Source organism: Actinia tenebrosa, unplaced genomic scaffold (assembly GCF_029948245.1).
Source record: "Actinia tenebrosa isolate PJP-AT-01 unplaced genomic scaffold, QUT_ActTen_1.0 PGA_scaffold2__45_contigs__length_23673736, whole genome shotgun sequence".
NCBI classification, from domain to species: domain Eukaryota; kingdom Metazoa; phylum Cnidaria; class Anthozoa; order Actiniaria; family Actiniidae; genus Actinia; species Actinia tenebrosa.
The window spans coordinates 15,461,299-15,486,025 of NW_028292579.1; the positions used below are offsets into that span (position 1 = coordinate 15,461,299).

The 24,727-nt window shown below is 39.5% G+C and overlaps 1 protein-coding gene across 1 annotated transcript; it reads left to right on the forward strand.

Annotated features, from left to right (window-relative positions):
• The first annotated feature begins 22,853 nt into the window (after positions 1-22,853).
• On the forward strand, positions 22,854-24,428 carry LOC148909401 (uncharacterized). The gene has a single exon (XM_089034119.1). The coding sequence runs from the start codon at positions 22,854-22,856 to the stop codon at positions 24,426-24,428; it is 1,575 nt and encodes a 524-aa protein (XP_088890245.1).
• The last annotated feature ends 299 nt before the right edge of the window (positions 24,429-24,727 follow it).

Sequence of the window (24,727 nt, forward strand, 5' to 3'; positions counted from 1 at the left end):
CCATACATTCAGCTAAAACAACATACTTTTACTTGTGCTTACTTTTTGAACTGCTTTTTTTAGATCTTTGATAGTAAAACCGGTTAAATCTTTACTTAGGTTATCAAATGGCTGCCATTTTTCCATCGATTTGCTTCTAATTTTTCGCAAATATTTTGTAATAAAAATCTGTCATCTTATTGGCTTAAATCCTTTTTTATTGTTTATCATCCAATCAAAAGCGAGAATTTGTTTGTTTGTAATTTGCACTGTGTTAAACTTTTTCTGCACCGAATTACACTTTTGTTGCACTATATTACGCTTGAACAACACTGCTCTAAGAAAATCAGAATTGGGTACTTTTTTCATGTATATTATAAGAATAGTACGCGCGCACTGATTGGTCGAAAACTGTGCTTTATTAGTAAACGGAGCACAGTGCTGACGCCACGCCATCCGCGCGCGCGAAGTGCTGCTAGATTCTGTGAACGTCATTTTTGCTTAAATAAATTCAATACCGTAAACATATTCAGTAGCTATATCATAAAACGAATAAAACAACTTTTTCTGCGCTCCACTATTGAAGAAATAGAAAACGCTTGCGCGTGCTGCGTGCAGTTACAGAGCGCGCTGGGGTTGGCAGAACACGGGAGAAGTGTCAGCGGATAAGCACGACGATTGGAAGCAAAGGAAAAAGGGTGTGCTGGGTCTATAATCACATTGCATAGATCGCATCATGCATTATCGCATTGTCGCGTACGAGGTTCGAACTACACTGATCCCATGAGTTTGGTTTTTTTTGTTGTTGTTGTTTTTTTTTTTTTTTTTTTTTTGTCGCTCACTATATAGTTGAGCGACCACCAGAAACAAAGTAGCGTCGAAACTACCACTTATAGAATCCGTCTAAGGTTCGAACCCACGACCACGGCATACCATCCATTGTGTTTTCTTGAGATGCACCTAATGGATTAATGTACATCATTTAGAATTAACGTACTCATTTCTTTTTATGTCAACAGCTGTCGATTATAATCTTTTTTGGATGCAAAAATACTCTTTTCATCGTGTATACCGCTTAGCGTATAGCATTGGGACAACTGGAAATTTTGTCTTGATCAAGAAAAAAGGTTTAAGGTTTACATTTTTGCTTAATGAATGGAGTATAGTTTTTAATAAACCACCGATTCTCGAAAAGCTAGTTCCAGGTTTCAAGGTCGTAGCTCCGATTGCGAATAGCGTATCCAACAGACCTATATATGGCGACACAACAGTAAAATCAGTAACCTCCGGACAAGTTTCGCTGGACTATCCAAGTAAGTAAGAAAAACGGTAATAGAATATATCAATGCACTAATAGTATATTATACTACATCATTATACTATAATTATCATTGCTGCGGGCTCTGACTGGCTGAAAACAAAATGGCTTTGAAAGTAATTTATATGGTAAAAAAAATATTGACGCATTGTTGGGATAATTGTATTGAGTACTTGATAAAATCAAATTTTTACCATGGATATGTAGTCTATATATATTAAAGAAAGCAATACGTTGATGGAAAAGCACTGGTCAAAAACTAGAGCAAATTAATTACCTACATAATACAGATGCTAAAGTCTTGTCTCGAGAGGTTTAGCTGTTCTGAGGTACTGAAAAAAACTGGGTCGAGATTGGAATACAAAGAAATACGAAATTTAAATCTCAAAAATAACATTTTCTGATTTCTGACATCTAGATTTTGACTAACAACTTATAACATATAAATATAGTCAGTTATATATAATTAAAGCTTATTAAAATACACAATGAGTAAGTAACAATATATGATTACAACGTCCAAAGAAAATTTAAATTTATCAATGTGCGAGTCAAGAAGTCAGTGTCAGGTAAGATTCAACCTGAAATTAATATACGGAATCATACGGAAGTAGACGACTGAGGACAGACTTATAATCAATGATAAAAAACTAAACTCATAGGCTACAGTTAAAGATCCAGGGGTGTTTCTGTGAGTAAACCCCCTTTTTCAAAGATCTTCTGAAGCCAATCATCAGTGAAATGAAATTGGAAGCCCCATTTGTGAAGTCAATCTCTTTCTGCGTAGCGGCCATTTTGGAACCCCACTTTTTAAAATCTTGCATCTGACACTGGGTAAAAAGCCGCAATTAGCTCGTCACACGGTTCTAGTCGCTTTATATATGGCTGGAAAGAAGTTTTGATATTAATACTTAATACAGAGACTTCAGAGTGGGGCTTTCTAATTTCTAATTTCTTTCTTTCTTTCTTTCTTTCTTTTTTTTTTTTTTTTTTGTGATCATGAAAAGCAATTTGTGTCGAAATCAAAACAATAAAGACTAATTGTTTTAATACAATTCTGATCCGTGGTCATTAATAAAAAAACCGTTTTAAAAGAAAACACGTCGAAGTCAATAGTTGTTTCTTACAATTGTTGATTTGGTTTTGATTTCGCACATAGTTTTGATAAAACTTCAATACTAAATAAGGCTTCAAAAACAGGATGTGCGAAATGGATGCGCACTAGCTGGTCCGGAACTACAGAAAATAAGGCAGTAAAATCAAGGTTCATTTTCCTTCTTTTTTTTTTTTTTTTTTTTTTCACACAAGGGAGGCTTAGTACTTTTCTGCATGTAATTAATACAAATTTAAGAACACAGATTCATCGGGTATTAAAAACCCGACGACACTATGTTTGACAAAGGTATTCGAACTAAGCAAAGAGGTAGGTGGTGGGGGGGGGGACGTATGTGAAAAATGATTGAAGAAAAATGATGAAAAAGAAAAGATATAAAATAAATAGCATAAAATAAATAAATATTAAGGCAGTGGGTGATTGGAACAGTTAAGTGTACGAGACCAAGAGAATATGACTTGACGAGACTTATATGAGAGTTTTATGGATATGTATCGTAGATAGGTAGAAATGGTACATTAAATGATAGAGTACATCGTACAATGTATATTAAGTTAAGAATAAAAGCGTTTCGAGTGAAGGCAACGTTACGAAACATGGGCTCATGCGTCGCGGCAGTGTGGTAGGAAATACAATATAAAAATAAGAAAGCTCTGGGAAATGAAGAATTTCACATCAATACTACATACTGAAGTATATATATAACAAATCTCAAAATGAAGGGAATCAATAATTTTATTGTCAATGGCAATGAATTACAACAATAAACTGGGTTTTTTTTACTAGGTTGTGACCCAGCTTTTGAACCTCCTGCTTTGGGAATATACTATACCGAAGCATATAAATCTCTTGATGCACAATATATGACAGCTTCAAGCATATATAACAATGACTATAGAGCAGATAGAGCACGTTATTACGATACTAACTGCTGGTGCTCAAAACAGAACGTTGCCGGTGAATGGCTGCAAATAACAATTCCGGGATCTTTTTTGTTTTGTGGATTCCGTATGAGGGCAAATAAGGCTGGTCAATATGCTAAGACTTTATCCTTGTATGTTGATGGAGTTTATCATGCGGTAAGTATTAAAAATATTAAACTATTTTCTAAAAAAACTTTGTAGATGAAGAATTTGGATACTTGAGCTCGTGTATTTGATTGACTTTGACAATGATTCCTTTAGCGATTTAAAAATCTTAAATTCTTTTATCATATGACTCGTACGGCTCTGCTAACGCGCTTTAACAAAAACTTTGGAAAAATTCACCTGAGGGGGCCGAACGGGTTGATGCTTGTTGGTTAAGTTTGGTCGCTACGCTAGGCCCGTGCGAAATGAACTCGAGACAAACATTTTCTTGTCCGGCCACCTACACTCAGTTCATAAGTACTACGAAACGATGGGAAATGACGATAATTGCTGTCGGTTGACTTAAAAACGACGATAAACGGTTCACAGTCATAAGGGAAAGAGTCTTCGAGCATAAGCGTGCGCGAGTTATTTTCACCTGTAGGTGAAAATAACAGGATAAGACATAAATTGTGACCAATGAGCGCGCCGGATTAATTATTTATCCTTGTGTAAAGATACTAATTAAAAACATTGCATTAAAAATGAAAAGAATATTTTTATTATTTATTTGAAGAACTATACTCAGTTGAGCCAAGATAGCCAATATCATCATGTTGGCATAAATGATAGAACGATACGAACGGTGAGGTTTGTCACTAAAGGGGAATATGAATGGCACATGTGCATATGTGTTGAGCTTTTTGGATATAGAGGTAAGCAGTTCGATAATATGTTTCTATGTATTATTTGTATAGGAAATCCAAAGCGGATCTCGAGTACAATTCGGAATTTAGAGGTACGAGTATTGTTTTTAAAGTTTTCAAAATGTTCCATTTTGAGAACTTTCGAAACATCACAAGTATCTATAATTTCCGAATTGTACAAGAAGATTGTGCGATTTTTTTGTGTATAATACACTCAACAAAATTGAGCAACTTAATTGGGAATCTACAGGGTACAACTTGAGTACGTCTCTTGTCTAATCAGAATCAGGTAATTTTGTCGAGTGTATTTATAAGATAATATATAAAATTGATAACGCACTTGGTTGTGTATGGTTTTCAGGTATGTTTGGTTATTTGTGGTTAATTTTTGCTAAAAATCATTATTGGTAACAGATTTGACTATCGATTTAAACAACTTTGTGCTGGACTACAAAACGCTCCGTATAAAAGGTAATTTGTTAATGAAGGTGTGTCAGTGAGGGGCGATGTTATTGGCAATTTAAGGTGAATGTTTACTTTTCAACCTTCGATTTGAACGCCCAGGATGTGCACGGGCACCAAAACCGAATAATGAACCTTCAAAATTTCATTGAGGAACCATACTTCGAACCACAATACTTGGAGAGGCAAAACTCTCAAATTTTGCGCGTAACTCTTAACTATTTTTTCAAAAAAAGCACGGATTGGTTTGCCTGGCTTTGCAGCAGCTTGCAAAGCATCAATGTTGCGATTCGAGGTGCGCGATTTTGTTGCTCGTATTTTCTTATGCGGTCTTTTTGCTTCGGTTTTTGGAAGAATGTTAAAGGGTGGACCGTTCTCGGTCAGTTGAGTCTTTGGGATCTTTTATTGTTGTTGTTCTTCTCTATTTGGCTCTTCTGATTGCATTGAATTGAGCTAGGTATATTTATATTGATTCTATGACAGTTGTCTGCCGTGATATCTCTGACATAATCAATAAGATACGATAGGACAATCGAGTAAAACATTCCTAGGCTTAATATTGATGCAGGTGGAAAGTATTCGAGTACAAATTCAATGATTAAACAGCTAGAACCCAAACTAGTGTATAAAAGTAAATAAAGAATTTTCATATCATAAGACATTAAGGAATACACCAAAAAAAGCTAAACTAAAGGGTGGTTTGGTTGAGTTTTTTTAGGTATTTTTTAACAATATGTATGTATGTTTGCTTGACTATTGATTAAGGACACCGATGGGCATTGTTCGCGCGCATCCTTTCTACGCACCTGTTCAATTCATGAATTTAGTGATGACGTCATCGTGATGACAATAACAATTTATATTTCTAACTTTTCAACACAAAATTTTTAAAGCCAACTAATCATTTTTTATTTCCTAGAGTTCAGGGGGAAATAAGGACGAGCAATTTATTTTTTTTCCAGTAAAATATGGCTTATTTTTGACAGCTTTCCATGTATACATTGTTCGCGCGTTTTTATCGTAAAAAGGTGAACTTCCCCGCATTCTGACAGCTAAACGAAGTTGGTGAGTCATATTTTTTATTTGCTTATTTTACTTCTAGTATGATGTAGTTTCTTCAAGTCTGACGATGGGGACTTTTGCCCATGAACGTCCTTATGGACGCTCATGGGCATTGTTTGTGCGCACCCCTTCTACGCATGAATTTGGAGAGTCCTGCTACCGAATATGGTTATCACCTAATCAGCTTTTGAGGAGTTTCCTAATTGCGGTAGAGCACGAAATACTTTTAAAAACTTTGTAACGTAATCAGCCAGCAATGTTATTGCAAATTTGTTGCAAGAATGGACGACTTGTACTAGTAGGCCATTTGACCCTGTCCCATGAAATTTAGCAGCTGTTGTCAAAATGAGCAACAGAAATGAATAGAGTATATCGGCATTAGGGAGGAGGTGTTTCAACTAATATCAAGCGGAACAGAGAAAGTATATAAAATGAATGTTTTATAACGATTCGTATGGGAAAATGCGCTAGTAACCATCACTTTCTTCATACCAAACTTCATAAAATGTGCGGTTTTATAATTCAGTTATATCCATTTCGAAATCACTGCTGTTTTATGCAATCTCAATAGCTCTCAGAAGTGCGATTTGATTTTGTAGGCGAAAGACATTTTTTTGACTAAATTTTAAATTAAGATTAAACTTTAAATTCAGTGTCAATACAGAATAGTTCAAACTTGATGTAGTTAACTGGTAATTGTACTTGGTTCGCTACAATTTTCGTCTGAAATTAAACTTATGATTAATAAATTAAACTCTCACTATGCGGTTGCACAATTTTTTTGATAACTTGTTGAGTTTATTAAGTTCAATTACTATTAATAATGCCATTTCTCTTATATGGTCACTATTATGAACTGAAACTTTGCACCTGCTGCTACTACTACTACTACTACTACTAATAATAATAATAATCCTATAAAACTATAATAATGAAACTATCGGTGTTATTTACATTTTTGTGGTTTATTTTGACATAACTGATCGTTGTAAAAGGGTAGACAGGGCAAATCGACTCAACATAAAACAATCTAAATCAGAATGCATGATTATTGGATCAAATCATAGTATTCAAAACCTTGAAGGAGAACCTGATATCACCCTTGATAATAATCCGCTCAAAAGGGTATATAACGAAAAAATGCTTAGGTCTGATTGTTGATGACCGGTTAGGATGGAACATAGTTAATGAGCCTTTTCATAGTTTAAGAATCGATTCCACTGCGCATGCGATTTTATCCCGAATTTCTCACCTTCTTTTGTTTAATTAAGAACAAAAGAAGGTTTAGACAAAAGAAGGTGAGAAATTCGGGATAAAATCGCATGCGCAGTGGAATCGATTCTTAAACTATGAAAAGGCTTACAGTAAGGAATTGTTAGGAAACCTATTGTTATGGGTCTGTTCGCTTTTGATGTTGAGCTGCTCTTGGTCCTGCACAATGTTTGATTTATGCTATTCCGAAATTGCAAAATAAGTAAACATAAACTTGTCTATGGGATTGTTGTAAGGAATATTTAAATATCTCTTATAAATCTTTAAGTATTTTGAACTAGCAGCCAAAAGAAAGATTTTTGTCTGTTCACTCAGCCATTGCCAACGATGGTAAAACAAAGAATTGTGCACGGTCACGCTTGAAAAAAGGAAACAAAGACCTATGATAAAAGGGTTTCCTAACCAGTCCACACTATTAACTATGGATGGAACGAGCATGCTGACCCACAGGGTAAATAGTGAAAGGACTGATGAAATCGATCGATAAAGGTTTAGGACTTATTTGGAGTTAGTAGCTTCTTGGAGTGGGCTGGAGTGGTCAGTCGTGAAATAAGTGGTCAGTTATGCAGGTAAACCAGGGCCTTTAATGGCCTTTGTAGCCATGTCACTTAAATGGTCGCAGTCATTAACAAAACTTGTTTCTTTGTCTTCGGTAGCCCATAAGGCATTCTTTGTACATCTGAAGATTTTTTGACGGCTTCATTAACAAGGAAAACCTACGTCCATCCGTAAAACTCTAAACAACTCCTTAGAAGAATCTATTGCTTAAAGTCTCAGGCTTATGAATATGTTCAAACCCAGTGTTTTATGTATAGTATAGCTGATTTAAAAAAAGAGAGAAGTGAAGTTATTATCTGGACCCGGTTGTACGAAGCCTGGATAGCGCTATCCGATGGATAAATCTTATCCAGTGGATACATTTATTGGATAACAGCATCGACTTATCCACTGGATAAGGATTCATCCGCCGGATAGCGTTATCCAGGCTTCGTACAACCGGGCCCTGATGTTTTAGTTTTACTACTGGCAAAAGATTAATAACTATAACTGACTATAAAATTGACAAATTCTGCAATCTTACCGATACCTTGAAATAAATTCTGGGCTGACCATGTCAAATCATGATTAATTACGTTTTGCGGAGGGATGAAAATCGCCGAATCCAGAGAAAAATCTCCAATCAATGGAAATATCTAACAAACTCTATTCATATGTGAAGTCGCGAGAGGAATCGAGACCGGGAGTCGAGAGGCGTGTGCACTATCGCTACCTCACCCTTGCAATTGATTCCTCTACCACTCTCTCGTGCTCTCAAAACAAGGCATGAGGTATGTTATATAATATGTTTTCTTTAAGGAAATCAATGTGCTGGTATGGAAAACGACTGCCTCCCAACAACTGAATGCACCAACCCGAGGTTGTTTGGCAAGTATCAATGCAAATGCCAACCTGGCCTCCAAAGTACAACTGGAGACGTCATATTCAACACTGGCCAGGGAATTACATGCTCAGGCAAGTATCTTTGTATTGGTAACACGCCATATATTTTATTTGCCGTGATAGGTAACGTGACCCTACCCCTACAAACCAAGGCGCTAGGCAAGTTTCGTTTTTTCTTTCCGCAAACAGCAGAAATATATGACCACGCTTCCATCGTTTTTAAACATAGCACTTAAACTTTTAAAAAACCTTATTTTTACAAACTTACCAAAAAAGTCATTCTTTTATTCATCTACCAATGGAGAATTTTATTTTTTTTCTTTCGATTCCTTCTCTCTAATTCTGAAACATTTTTTGCTGGTCAACTGACGTTACCGATATCAGCAAGAAGATAAAGTTTTAGCTTACTCATATAATGGAACTAATGCCAGCAAGCTCGCTTCAGATTTAACTTTCGTAGACTGGCAAAACAATTGGAGCTAACTTTCAAGATAGAAAAATCTTCAAAAATCAATTCGTTGAACCTTGAAACATCAGAAAAATAAAGTAATAATTTTACGTTCTAACTTATGCTAAAAGATAATTTGCTTATCATTTCTTTCTAATATAGAAGTTCATTCGAAATACGATGCTTTGGTTTGGAAAGATTATACTTATTTTCGGGTATTCAAATTGGCAAGTACGTCTGGCGTAACTAGTGATGGTAAAGTTAACGTTATGGAGGAAGGTTCCTCTTCCACTGTACGAATCGACGAAGCCAACTTAATCATCAACAAACCACCAATCTTGGAGAAACTCTCCGTAGGATCTAAAGTGCTAGCACCATTGGCAATTAGTGGAAACAACAGGCTGGTATACGCAGCTACGACTATCAAAAATATAAATTCAACACAAGTTTCAGTCAGCCAACCAAGTAAGCAAATTTGACATTAGCTATCATTGATATCAGACTGGACGTCAAATTTTATACATTTGAATCACTATCTCGTTTCTGATTGGTCGAGAGCCTTCAGTCAATAAGCTATTTTTGGAAGAAGTTGAGTATGATATCTTAAGGTAATCCCCTTGTTCTGCACTGCGCATTTTTTCTGCGCATGCAACTAAAAGCATAGAACTAACAAAGTTTCCCTTTTTTTTTTCGGAAACTAACCAATTTTCACTTTTTTCTCATTTTTGAGTAGAGAATTTGCGATTATCTAGCTAGCTTTTCTCCACTCAGAAAAGTGTCCGTTTCCGACTATTTTGAGATGTTTTTTCAAGATAGGTCAAAATCGAGAATGGTGACCCCCCTGTTTTATTTAAGATTTTTGATATTTTTGAACGTTCGTATAGGCACACATACCTGCATTTTTCACTAATAGTTCAAGAATCATAGTCATCCAATGACTTTGATGGATTTAATAGTATAGAGTATCTAGTAAACTTCGAGTTATAAGTACGTTTTGTTCTATTAAAGTATTTTTAACTGCGAATAAAGGTTCTTGATTACAGCTTCCGGTTTTCACCGCATTTCGCTATAAAGCCCATAAATTAACATATTTGGGGAGCATCCAGCGAAAAAAGAAAATGGTTACCCAATTTTTTTATTGTAGTTTTTCAATGTCCATAACATAACTAATGTCCATGCAAAGTTTCAGGACAAAGTTATTGGAAAAATTTCTTTCAAGGGAATTACCTTAAATTATCCAGACTAATATAACTAGCTGTGTTATTTTCCATTACGTAGGCTGATGAAAATAAAACAGCTGATGTCTCGGCTTGAAATTTACTTTAACATGAAAAAAACGAATTCTTTAATGATTCGTTCTATTGTAAACGGAGATTAAAGATTCCATTTTTTCCCCAAAAAATACTGAGCAACCGTACTTTCAATATTTAAGTTCACACGACTAGGGATTGGTTGAATGCTCTCGGCAATCAAAAGCGGGATAAAAATATGAGTAAACTAGGTATGATAATCCTTTACATCATGTTAACTTTACATGCTAAACGCATTATGTGGGTCACTCTTTCTTCATGCAGACAATCTATTATCATGTCAAACTAACTCAAGGTTCAAGAGAGATTGAAATACGATTGCTATTGACAAATGTCCCTTTTTATTACAAAATTACAAAAGTTTTATTCAATATCCCCTTTGTTTTGAAATAATGAGTAAATACTGGATTTTGTTGAATCGTTACATAGCAACCCCAAGGTTTTCTGGAAACTTTTCAGGCCAAATCGTCTAAATCATCGCTTAGCCTCATGACAATCCAAAATCTTGGCTTCAACTTATAAATACGTTATCACCACACCTCGGAATAAAATTACATAAATTATAAATAAATCTAACGAGATATCTTTTGCTGCAAAATATCTATGTACTGTTTAATAAACGAGCAGGAGCGTTTTATCGGGTATAAAACACGAGGCGTAACCGAGTGGTTTTAGACCCGATAAAACACGATCTGCGAGTTTATTAAACGGCTTAAAAAACTCCTGATGTATGTTCTCATATTGTACCGAATTCTTTACGAAATGAACCAAGTTGGATCGAGAAAATCCAAGTTAAAGTTTATGCAAATGAAGACGAATCTATATCAGATATAAAACCTCCTTCGTGGTCATGATTTCTATTGTATTTCCTTCATGAATTATTAATGAGTTTTAAAAATTTTATTTATTTAAAAAAATCAATTAAGATTTTTTAAAAATTTATATTATTATATCATCATTTTATCTGTCACTCGCAAGTGATATGCCCGCCGGCTAAACTGAGTCTGTGACCCTCGTTTTTATGTGGCTATTTTTACTAGTTAGATTCCGTGATGCATGTAATCATTATAAACTGACGGTATCGCGGGTGGGCACCAGAGCGAGCCACTATCGACTAAAAAGGATTCGTTAAGTATACATCACTTTTAGTGACGGTTATCATCACATCTCGAATGAAATTGCGTAAAATTATAAATAAATCTAACAAGGTATCTTTGGCTGCAAAATATCTATACTTTATTTATCACTTCATCAAACTTCCAAATATTTTTACTCCTTTCCATAGGTTGTGATAAAGTTATAATGGCAGCGGCTCTGGGAATACATTACGACGATGTATATCCGCTTTTGGATTCAAGTTTCATAACAGCTTCAAGCAGTTATGCCAGTCATGCATATAATACAAGAACAGCACGTCTATTTGAGACTGAATGTTGGTGTGCCAAAACAAACAACGCTGGAGAATGGCTGCAGTTTCATTTTCCCTCGCGTTTCATTTTTTGTGGATTTGCTGCTACGTCAGCTTCTTTGGGTCAACATGTTACAAAATTTTCCATGTACGTCGATGGAACATATTACAGTGTAAGTAATCACAAATCCTATTTCTAATTATTACGAGTATATGAGTCACCATTACCAAAGCAAATTGTCTACCTTTTAATATCTTATTTTTCTAACTCGTTCAGAATGATTGATAATGTTAGTAATTATGCAGCAAAAGCGAAAGAGTAACTAGAGTGACTAGGGAAGTCGTATTCTTTTTATATCATGCATTGATGTGCCAAACACAAGAACGCCAGAGAATGCAATACCTGCAGTTTGAGTTTACTTGATGTTTCATGAATTGGCTAAAAATGATTTGAATGGATTTGCTAAAATGTTCCATGTACGTCGATGAAACACTGATAACATTGAGGTGTAATTATTGTCCGACTACTAAAATTTGGTTAACTTCTGCCAGATATGGATTGATTAACATGCGCTTGTATAATGAAAAACACACATTTTAAAAGTCAAACCAAATACATTTTGGTGTTGGCCCATGAACTACGAGAAAAGCAGCTGTTACTTCAAAAGTGGGCGTTAGCCGCTGAGAATCGTTAGAGTGGCGAGTTAACAGGGCACAGCGTTTTTCAAACACTAGTGACCTTAAGCTTTGACAAGCTTCGTTGTGTCTAGAGCGTTAGTTGACGCTTTTTGGCGTCCTTCGGGAGAACGAGAACACCGACGACGACAACCTTAAACCTTTTTATGTCCGCTTCATCGCTTCTTTTAAATGTTAATGATCTCTTCTAGCTTTAAGAATTCCACCATCATTTCTCTAACATATTGCTTACCAAATTTCTTCTCCCATAGGACTATAGCAAAACGACTAAAGGGTATCAATACTTTCATGTTGGGATAAACGATCGCACAGTACAAACCATTAAGTTTGTTGTAAAGGAATACTTCTGGACACCATGCATGGGTCTAGAATTTTTCGGATACAAGGGTAAGTCTTTAAGCATACTTTATTCTGTATCAAAATTATCAAGACAAATAATAGAAGAATTTGATAATGGCGGCGAGTAGAAAGTACGAGTTCAAAGTTGAGTATGGAGGCGGGGGATGTTTTCGAGCAATTTCTACAAACTTTCCAGGAGAAAATCCTGTTATAATATCCCCACCACTTTCAACAATCTCATATATAACGAGAGATCTCAAATCACTACTTATGCTCTTCCCCTACTGTAAACACAAACAAGTTCGCTTATGTTCATTGTGCATTTCGCGAGAAAGGAATGCAGACAAAATCACACCTTCAAGTGGGCGGACTCACAGCGTCTCAGCGTCTTTTTAATGCGTGCCATACTTCGATGAAATCCGTAGTAGTGGTACGGGAAAAGACCATACCTGACGTTTGTTTTTTGAAAATAAAGTTTCTATTCTATTCTAGTCTGATATGAGACCGTATCAACACTTCTCATTTGCTCGCGATCGGGTACGATAGAGTTTAGAGGGAGTTTGAACATTTCTTAGCAGAATTAAATGATAAACAACTTATCAGTAGGCTAATCATCTGATACGACAGTGCATTTTTACTTGTCACTTGTATTTTAGGCTCGCCAAATACTCCGTGTCTCATACAAATACACAGCCGTATCAGATGTTTAGCCGACTGATATCCTCTATATATCATTTTCTTTCAGATTTTCGCAAGGATCCTATTGATCTTGTGCTTGATTATCGAGAACTCCGTAAAAAAGGTAAGATTTAAGATTCAAGAATGGTGGGTGGAAAAGAATGGAAAAGTGGGTGGGTGGGTGCTTCGACTTACCCCAATATATACCATTCCCCGCCCGCTGCGATTTCTCTCTTTCTCACAGACTTTCGCCTGAAAAAATTCTCGTAAATCCTCTCGATGAATAAAGCTATCCCTTTCAAGTGATTTAGACTGAATGTATGAAGTTGTTCGCATTTATAGTCCTGAATATATTTAATGGTGTAATTTCGCATGTTTTTTTTATATCACATTTTGGTGTCCATCCGCTTCCGTGAGCAGCAGTAAGGGGGACTCGCGGTCACCCCCCGGAATTACACGGGTACTACCCGCCCTCACGTACAGGCGGCTCCCGCGGGTATTACCCGTAAGGTGCCCCGCATTACTAAGTTAAAATATTCGTTCTATATACTATGCACGAATGTAAAGAATTCTGTAGTGTCGCAAACGAAGGTTAAAATATTTCCTAGATATAGATGGACGCCATCACAAGCATTCGAAACAAAACTGTACGCAAACTGCGGACTCAAGTGTTAGATAGGCTGGACGCCGACTTTGCCTTCACGACGTTTACAGAAAGAAATGTAGAAGAAATCATGGACGAAGAAAAAGACGAAAAGATAATAGACCTGATGCCTGAAGGTAATTACCGCTTACAATTGACGTTTATAAAGTACTACGACGGCGAATGGATAATAGAAAAGGGCCGCAACCCTATCCGGGCATCGGGCAAGCAGGGGCTTTTCGTCCTAAACAAGAATACCAGGCCTGGAGCGCTGGTAGGCATCGACATGTTGTTCTTCGAAGTTGCTTACCCTGTTACAGTATTAATCTATGGCGCATACGAAATTAAAGAACCAGATGTTAAGAAGCTTAAGCCAATGCGACATCCCGGCAACTGCGTAGGAAAGTTGGTAAGAGAATTCTTCGAAGATTCCTCCCGCGACGGTAAGCTTACGCCAAAGAGAAAAGAAGCCATAAAGAAGTGGGAGCATGCTACTCATAGGGCCGGAGCAACCATAGACAACGTTAAGAAGTTGGAAGTCGCCATAGAAAGACGCATTGTAGTAAAAGATATCACGGATGGTTACATTTACCCCGGAACCCATAAATATGGAGGTAGGGGTGCTCCTATCGTCATTTACCAGCACAACGGACACGCATGGAGGGAATTAAGATTCCCTAAGAAGAAAGAAGTTAAAGTTTACGACAACTGCCCCCTGATGAAGTTAGTACATGAGAACTCCATTTGGTTAATGGACCCCGAAGGCAGTCAGTTTATGACGCAAGACGGAGTGCTGTACAGACCAAAAATAGAACAGCAAAGGATACTAAGTGCCTGTGAAACATTAGGCGAAGACTTTTCTGAAGACGTCCTAAGCAGCCGCAGCTTAGACTTCCTAGCCGCGAGGAAGGGAAACGGTTGGAAACCCACTCCAAAAGAGTTTAAAGACTTAGCCAAGGCCTGCGTAGAACACGGTCATGGCGGCCTGTGGATAATGGAGTACAACGAAGAAGAATACGTCTCCTTAGACATGAAACACTGCCACCCTGCAAGCTCCAAAGGCCTTGGTGACTGCAAGGAATACTACGACCGCTACGGACATCCAGACTTGCAGTTCTTCCGCGTAGCTTTGGATGGTAAATACGACGCGCCAGCTACGGGATTCGTAAGGCTCACTTCATGGAGGCTAAAAGAAGGCCTGCATCCAATAATCTGCGCTTGGTATGGTAAGCATTTGCAGGAAAAGGAATGGATACCCGTACCCTTGCTAAAGTTCTTTGAAGAACGCGAACTCCTTACATACACGGACCACGAAGCCATACTCTGTCACAGCGCCTTTACGAAATGGTTACCAGAACACAACCCAACCGCAAGAATAGTGATAGGAAAGTTCATCCAAGGCGCCGAAGAAGGCGAAAAGCACATGCAGCGCCGCCTAATAACAGACGAAGGAGAATTAAGCTTCCTTATAAGCCGCGCACATGAGCAAGGCACCATAGTATCCACGGAGAAATGGGATTACTTCGAAGAAGGCAAAGGAGAGCATAAATGGAATACGCTTTGTTACTATCAAGACCATCGTCCGCAGTATTACCACCTGCGCGCCAGCATGCTCGCCTACGCGCATATCAGCCTCTTAACCATGCTTCTGAGATTCGACAAAGAGGACGTTCCGCGCGTAGCTACGGATTCCTTGTACATCAAACCACACAAGCTGGAAAAGATAAGGGAATTCTACACCGAAGAAGAGATAGCAGAAAGCGGGCAATGGCGCGTCAAAGACGAAGAGATCAAAGCTTGGAGAGAAAAGGGTAGAATATCACGGAGAACATACCCAAGGCCGCGCAGAACCAACAAAGGAAACACTTCCCTCGGTTGCGGACCCTTTCTCTTACAAACGCTTCTCTTACCTCTACGGTACGGGCGGCAGCGGCAAGACAACGCGCGTAGTTAATCTTTTCCCAAGCCTAAAAGTGTTAACGCCAACGCACCGCTTAGAAAGAGAACTACGACGTGCAAACTTACCACAGCTTCTTTCGCTGGATTGGTCAAAAGTGGGTACCGGAAGCTATTCACGACATTCCCCCAGTGATACTTTGGGACGAGATTTGCACCGTTCCTTTAGAAATCCTTAAAGAATTCGTAGAGTTCCTAAAAGGGAAATGCCAGGTAATATTCGCCGGAAATGCCCCACGAATGGTTAAAAGAATTAGCAGACAACGTAGAAGAAATTAACGCGGACTACCGCAGCAAGGACCAAGTTAAATCCTTAAAAGCAGAACTAACAGGCCTTAGTGACGCCGAGCAATGCAAAACGCTGCGCAAACGCGTACGAGCGAAGAAGTACGAGGACTTTCTTTACCAGTGGCATCCAAAGGACTTAGTGTTAAGCAGGAAACGCGCAGCACAATCCCGGATACAAAAAGACTTACTTAAAATACACTGGGAAAGATTCCCCAAGCACCCTGTACCCGTCTCCTACAAACCTCACGACACCCGCATGCAAAGAAGAGACGTCTGCGTACCTGGCACGGACATCCAACTGCAAAACGCAGTAACGCACGATAAAGCCTGGGTGCCCATAGAAAAGGTGGAAAAAATAACCTCCCATCCGGACTGGCGCTTAGGTTACTGCATGACAGTCCACAGCGCGCAAGGGCTTACCATAAAAGAAACCTTATGGATCATAGACCAGCGGCTGTGTTGGAGCAACCTTATCTACACCGCCGTAAGCCGTGTAGAGCACGCCAAACAACTAAAAAGAGCCTGGGGTCAGCAACTGCGTTACGACAGAACCCCCGAACACGTAGACAAAGAAAACATTGCTAAGAAACTTAAGATGACTTGGTAAGTGACTTAGCGGCGACTTGAGGATGACCTAAGTAGGTACTTGGGAACGACTTAAGGACGACTTGGCTAAGTCCCGTGGATGACTTGACTAAGTTCTTGAGGCGACTTGTTGTCGACCTCGGCAAGTGCTGCCGTAAATACCCTTTCGACTTCCCTGTCCTTCTTAAAGTCCTTCTAAGATGTTCCAAAGGAACCTAGTACCTCCTTCAAGTCGACATGCTGAGCCACGTGAAGTGCAGCAGAGGCGACTGCCATCAACTTGCCACACTTCAAAGACAACCACCCACAGGTTATCTTAAGTTCTTGGTATATGTTATAGTCGTCTCTTATGTCCTTCTGTAGTTGCTCCACGTCGTCTATGGGCAGCGCAAGTCCAAGCAATTTAGTTGCCAGCTTAATGGCGGAGTCTGCTACGGCATCGGTAGTCTTACTTGCAAGGGCAGCCTCGTACCTCTTATGGAACTTCTTAACTTCCTTTTCTGACAGCTTATTAACTTGCTCATGGGTAAATTCCTTGCCTATCATAACTTTGCACTTTCCAGAAGACACAAGGATGTTAAGTTGTTCCTTAAGGTTGCTTTCGTCAATTCGTGTGGGGACTTCATCTTTGAGCTGCTCGATCTCCATATACATTAGGAATCATAGATTCCGACTTGATACGGGAACCTTAAGGAGAAGATCATTTTGGAATGTTGGTGCGTCTTCGAATGCCGCATGTATTCGTGTAACTTTTCCTTGGATATTTCACCGCCATAGTCGCTTAAGATGGTTTCCAGGTCGCTTTTACTGGGCGTGTAGAAGACGACCAGGGAGCCTATGTTTTCCCTGAAGGGCTTAGAGACACTGGTAAGCTGCTGCGAGAGCAACCAAACGATAATATTGTCATGTCTGCCGCTGAAAGCAAGCTTCACTAATTCCGACGTGCGTCTTTTTACGTCATCCCCACAGGCAATGTCATCCAGTATGAGCAAGGTTTGCGTATTCTTGGGGAATTGTTTATGCCAAAACTTTAAATGCCCCGATAACTCATTGGGGTCTAAGATATCTACAAAGAAGTCGTCGTCTTTTACTCCTGCTCCTGTCCAGGTTTTGTTGTTCACGTAGGTGGGGCAAAGCAGCACTATGTAATCGAATCGGTATCTAAAGGGTCCTAACAACTGCTCCACTACTAATTGGGTCTTTCCGCAGCCGGTAGGACCTACTATCAGCGCATTAAAGGGCATATGTTCGGGGTTCATTATATTTATTTGTATATATAGAGCCCGCGGAGTCCGTTAAAAGCATGGTGGATATGTTCAGGAAAACGTCAGAGCTGGTAGAGTCGCAAAGGGAGGAAATAGAGCACCTGCAGGAGCAAGTGAAAGATTTAGCGGAAAAAATGCGCGGTTTGAAAAGCGCAGAGAGGGTCGGAGCGTTAATGACCATGGCAATGTGGATAAAGGAGTTAATGACCATGGCAATGTGGATAAAGGAGTCCGCGTTTGACTTTATGAAATATCCTTTGTGATTCTTATTAAATTCTTATTATATAATGGAGTGCAACGATTGTGGAAAGACGTTAAGCAGCAAGCAAATGTTAAATTACCACCGTAGAAAGGCGGTGTGTAAGAAACCCAAGGAGCACATCTGCGAACACTGCCAAAGGAAGTTTAGCACAACGCAGATGTTAAGTTACCACGTGGATAATAGGGTTTGTCTAAAGAATGTCTGTATCTACTGCGAGGAGGTTAAAGAGGACGATTGGCACCAAGAAAGATGTATTATCCGCTACGACATGCAAGAGGTCGTTTGCTATGAACATGGGGATCTTGCGGAGCGCTGTTGTCCGCAGGACACTAAAAAGAGGCTCATACAGCGTAAAAAGAAGATAGATATGCGCTTCGCACTGTTTGACAAGGCTGAAGGAACGCGGTGGGAGAATAGGGAATACTGGGAAGCGGAGTGTGGCCGCTGCAGCTGTGTCAGAGATGGTCAACATATCTGGCAGTGCTTGTTCGTAAGCGTTGACCCAAGGACGTTTAAAGAATACATGGAGCCCGTAATCGAATGGCGTAGCAGCCATTAGGAAATCTGGAAACTATTTCAGAAATATCCTTATTCTTATTAAGGATTTATTATTACCCTGAAAACTATTTCAAGAAATTCCTTATTCTTATTTATTATTTATTATTCCACAAAAAAGAAGTCAAAAAAATTATTAATATTTATTATTTCCCCTTAATAAGAATTTAAGAAGAATAAGGATATTCCTAAAATAGTTTCCGACCATTTAATAAATAATAAATAAGAATAAGGATATTCCTAAAATAGTTTCCGGGGCCTTAATAAATCCTTAATAAGAATAAGAATATTCTCAAAATAGTTTCCTAGATATATGGTAGCACACGCAATTGCATTTTTTGAGGCTTCCTAATCGCGCTAAGTATATATGGATTGTACTACATGTGACCCACCTGCGGAATGCATAATCGCGTCTCTTTTGAGGACAAAAAAAGATACGGCTGCCCACATTGCGGCAGCACTTTCGAAGATCACTGGTGTTCAGCAGATTCTAAGGCTCAGAGGACTTTGTTAGACGCTAACCATGCAGAGGAGACTCCGGCTCATACTTAACTACGTCAAATATCCACCTACCATCCTTTTTACCATGACTCATAACATGGGTAACATCCTGCCCTTCAATGGCGTACCTTATCTTATCAAGCGCCCAAAGGGTGTATATTCTTTTCTTATTCTTTAAGACCAAACGCAAGCGGTCAATGTCAATACCCAATCCTGGAATTCCTCTGCCTTTGGCATCTTAGAGCTAAATATTAGTTGATACAGCCCAGATTCGGTTACATACAAGGAATGTGGGTGTGAATTGGGAGGGAGGCGATTCACCTCCATTCTAAGTTCACTAAGCCTTTTCTTATATTTCTCAGAGACGTGTACCTTAATAGCATCCTTTGGACGTTCGTATTCCAAGGCTACTGCTATTTGCTTTGCTTTAAAGTACAGCTTGTCGCCTTGCACTATGCATTGCAGTTTCGTATCGTCTTTGCAGAAGTTGCGTAACATGGTATATTAGTTGAATATTTTATCCTTTCTTGGATGAGTGAGCACGAATTAATACGCAACGCTTTTCAATTGGTTCATTTCTACGCTTAGCTGCGCGTCAGACACGACAAAGATGTAGCAGTTTATCTTATCACCGTCGCCCGCAGCAGCATTTCTTGTGCGCTTGATCTCCAAAGTAATACCGTCTTGGGTGTTTACCAACCGCAGCCCCTGACCATGCATGCTCTCGTCGTTGGTGGTGCGCATGTCGATCCATAACGCATATTTATCCTTAAAGAATTCCTCAGGACTAATTTGGTCGCCAAACTTGCGCATTGCCTCCCTGTACACGTCTGCGGGCTTTATTCCCTGGGAGTAGACCTTGTTAGGTACTCCGTTGACATTTACCCCTACGTTAGTAATGCCGGGATTATGGAAGGCTTCGCTGTTGCGCTTACCAGCCTCATAGGGCTTAGCAAACACCAGCATTAGCCCCGTTAAGCTACGCCTGGGGAGGTTAATACTTTGGTTGATAACCTCGTCCGTCTTATCCTTAAAGCTAAATGTTTTATACATTACCACGTGGTCGTAAAGGAATGCCTTTCCGCGCTATATTCCATGCCGGCGCTACGGGCCAACTCTTCGCTGTATACCGTCTCGTACTGCAGCTCCAGGTTGGTAACGGAGTATGGATCCACAGCACCACTTATCGCACTATCCATTTCTCCTAAGACGTTAGTTGTGTCTGCTAGGGTTACTTCAAACTGCAGTTCACTTATTGCCTGGGGTAGTACACACCATGGTTTGTAATCACTTCAAAATCAAGCGGGATAACATACTTGCTACCATAGGCGGTCTTTACCCTCGTGGCATCTGCTACTGCCGTCTCTCCGCTGGAGTCCGTAGGTGCGGGGGTGGTATCGCTGCGAAGCTTGCGTAGGATGACACTACCAATTCCTTGTTCTACTCTTTGTGCTCGGTCAAAGGCCGTTAACCATAGGTCCTTGTAAGTGTTGTACAAATCATATCTATTTAAGTCCAAGAGGGATTCCCCGGCGAACTTGATTCTCATCTTAGAGACAAGGTTTCTGCCTACGTTATTGACTGCGCAGCGCTTGTCTTTGGTATCTGGTTGTATTGTTAGGTCAAACCTTAAAGCCAGGGTGCCGGGAACCAATACTAGGTTATTCGTTAGGCAGGGTACGCCTACGTACCAGGTTTCTCCTGGTTTTGCGCTCCCGGGTGTGAATGTGACCCGGTGAAAGGTGCGCTCTGCCTTTAGGCCGCCAACCTGCTTAGGTAATACGTTGGGGTTTAACTTTGAGCTTATCCTATATAATGGAAGTAGAAAAAACGGATTTTGACCCCACCACCGAAGAAGGCCAAGTCGACATTAACGACGAAGAATACGAGTCCTTGCTTCCCAACGACAACGTAGACGGGCAAAGTGTCTTTGAGAAATTGAAAAGCAAGAATGGCGGCAGGGCCCGCGATGCTATGCGTTCCTAAAGAGACAAATTTAGGTCTAAGAATCCATACGAACCCATTCCAGAATATTTGCAAATGCACATTCTCTAACCTGATGCGAGATTCAAGCACATGAGAAGCAGCAAATGGTATGATCTCTACCAAAGAAAGAACTATGGGGCGCTCAACAGTAAGCCAACCAAGGAAATAAAGGATGCCCTAGGAAAGAGAAACCTAGCACTTCAGTTGCAAGGCATCGAAAGCGAGCTTGACTCCGGCCAAGAAGAGCTAACCCGGGCACAGGCAGAAAGAAAACAAATAACGGATCCGTCGAGACTTGCTGAAAAGGATGCCGAAATAGCCAGACTAAATACTACGATAGAAAACATGCGTTCAGAAAAGCAGGAAGTCCTTCAAAAAACTACGGTCCTAGAAGAACAGTTGCGGCAGGCCAAGCAGGCAATAGAAGACCTAGGAAAAAAACATAGCCGAGAAGCGAGAAATAATCAACGACCTAACCAAGCCCGAAGAAGAAAGGGAAGCCGCCCAGACCACCCTAGAGGATTTACTAGAGCGCAAAGCTGAATTAGAAGCCAAAGTCCAATCCTTAGAACGAAAATTGGGCCTTACCACCAAGGAAAAGATAAAAAGGTTCCTGATGAAGCATGGCTTTAGCCTCGCATTCGCAGTTGCTATTTCAAGCGTAATAGGATATATCCTATACGCGCTTAAGGCCATGGGTAGCGGTGTAAGCAAGTTAGGTAAAGGATTGATGGACTTGAGTAAAAAAAAAACGGTAGCCAGCATTCCAGGGCTGCTAGGTAGCGTCATTAGCCTGGTACTTAAAACCGGTGGAGAACTGTTGAAGTTTGTTGGAAATAACATTTGGATATTAGTTGTCGCTATTGGGATGGTCCTTCTTAAGAAGATCAGATGATTTCTTGTCCTCGTGTATTACTGGTGGTCTGTCGTCATTGGGCGTCCGGGATGTTCTTGACTGGGGATAAGTAAAGATAGTATTAGCACCGCTCTGGTAATTCGGAACTAGCGGCAACACACTCATGGTAGAAATGGGCTTATGATTCCAAATAGCATCTACAGGACTATCGCTCCTACTATTAGTAGTATTTATTACAACAACACCAACAAACTTAGAAGGCTGATTGCTACTAGCTCCACTGGGACGAACTTGAAGCATTGCATATTGACAATTGGCTATCATGTGAAAAGTTATTGACGTTAGGTTTTCTATACTTGATGACGTAGGTTCAAACGAAAAATGAGCCAAATTCCTACTATTATTATTTTTTCTGTAAGGTAGTAATGGGTTGTTGGTTTCATCAACTAGCCTAAACGCAGTGTTACAGTAATTCCACCCACTAATGCTAATGGTACACGTAATTAACCCCAAACCGCCAACTTTTACCCACAGTTTGGTGTCATGCCATTCATCCGTATTCTTGGTTTTCACCCACGTGACCAACATCTTGACGACGGTTGCTAAGCCGCCATATTGGTGTACCACGCTGGTATCGGCCATGATAGTTTATCGTAATGGTTCTCTGTTTGTTCGTGGATTGCAACGCTAAACGTGGACGAGATAAAGGTATTTCTTTCTTTAGAGTACCGACAGTAATTAAAAAGCAAGGAGAAGAAGCCGAGGAGTTATCAATTGAACGCAGAACGAAATGGATTTCCGCTATAAGTCGGGCAGACTTGACCGAAACTGTTGTGCTGAACAACCGTGTTTGTAGTCGCCATTTTGTTTCTGGGAGTCCAGCAGCAAGTTGGGACCGATATAATGTGGATTGGGTGCCTACTCTACACCTTGGAAAGCCTCAAGTCAAAGTGAACGCTAAAGATGATGCTGAAACAGTGCTTGCTCGATCGGAAAGAGCAAGATCTCGCAGGAAGAAACGAATCGAGCTAGCCGAGCAAGAAATGGCCAAGAAAAGGCTTTGTTTACAAGAGAAAGGCGAGACTGTTCGAAGCATTATTTTTACTGGTCCAGAAAGTAAGAATAATGATTTGTCATGTTTTGTAACTGATAATATTACGAGTGAAACCCAGACTGACATGCAAACAAATGACAGTGACTCTCTGGACACTTTTGAATATCAAGAGCCAAAGTCACAAGAGGCGAGCACGCAAACCGAAGTTACAGAAACATTTGAAGCCTCCACGCAAAGCGAAGAGTTTGAATATATGTACACGAAAACTATCCACGGATTTACTGAGAACGACTTCCAAGACGACGATGAGAAAGTAAATTTTTACACTGGACTCCCCTCCTACGAGATCTTGCATTTTGTGTTTGAGCATGTTTCCCCCTTCGTCTCTCGTCGCTCCCAAGTATTATCACGTTTTCAAGAGTTTATCATAGTTCTCATTAAATTAAGACTTGATGTTCCCTTACAAGAGTTGGCATACCGTTTTAATGTCTCCCTGCCAACAGTATCAAGAACTTTTAAAGCTTGGCTTGCTGCTATGGATGTTAGACTATCCCCACTTCTTCACTGGCCAGACAGGGAGAGTCTAATAAGAACCATGCCACAATGTTTTCAGTTCTCTTTTGGAACAAGGACAACTGTAATAATTGATTGTTTTGAATTGTTTATTGAGAAACCAACAAATCTATTGGCTCGTGCTCAGACATTCTCATCATACAAGCACCACAACACCATCAAGGTCCTGGTTGGTGCCACACCTCAAGGAACTATTTGTTTTGTATCAGAAGCCTGGGGAGGGCGTACATCTGATAAATTCCTCACTGAAAACTCTGGGATTCTGGAGAAGCTGGTGCCGGGAGACATGGTAATGGCAGATCGTGGGTTTACTATTCATGAAAGTGTTGCTTTCAAAAGAGCAAAACTAGTAATACCTGCTTTCACTAAAGGAAAGAAACAACTCGATCCCTTTGATGTCGAGCATACTAGAGGTATTGCAAATGTTCGCATACATGTTGAGAGGGTTATCGGGCTATTGCGCAGGAAATTTACCATCCTACAGGGAACACTACCAACAGACTTCTTGATGAGCAATCCTGATAGCATTCCATTAATTGACAACATCTTAAGAGTTTGCTCAGCTCTTGTAAATTTATGTCCTCCCATAGTTCCATTTGATTAGATTGTATAACCATATTTAATAATTTTCATTTTCATAGATTTAGAAAAAGTATAAGAATATCAGTTTTGAATGCAAACATGGAACCTGTTAAAGAGTACTAGGTTATCAGTATGATTTTTTCTCATAATGGCCTTATATTAGATACAGTTGGGACTAGGGATATTTGCAGAAAACAAAGAATGCTCAATCTGGGAGATCTTTTGTGTTGAAGTCATTTACCTCACAAAATTTAGCCTATCATTAAGTGCCTCTTTAAGTAAGGTTAAAGATACTGATTATAGCAAAGTAGACTTTGATTA

What these genes read in the sequence shown, in the direction of transcription:
- LOC148909401 (XM_089034119.1), top strand. Translation starts at nt 22,854, where the DNA reads ATGGTTCTCTGTTTGTTCGTGGATTGCAACGCTAAACGTGGACGAGAT.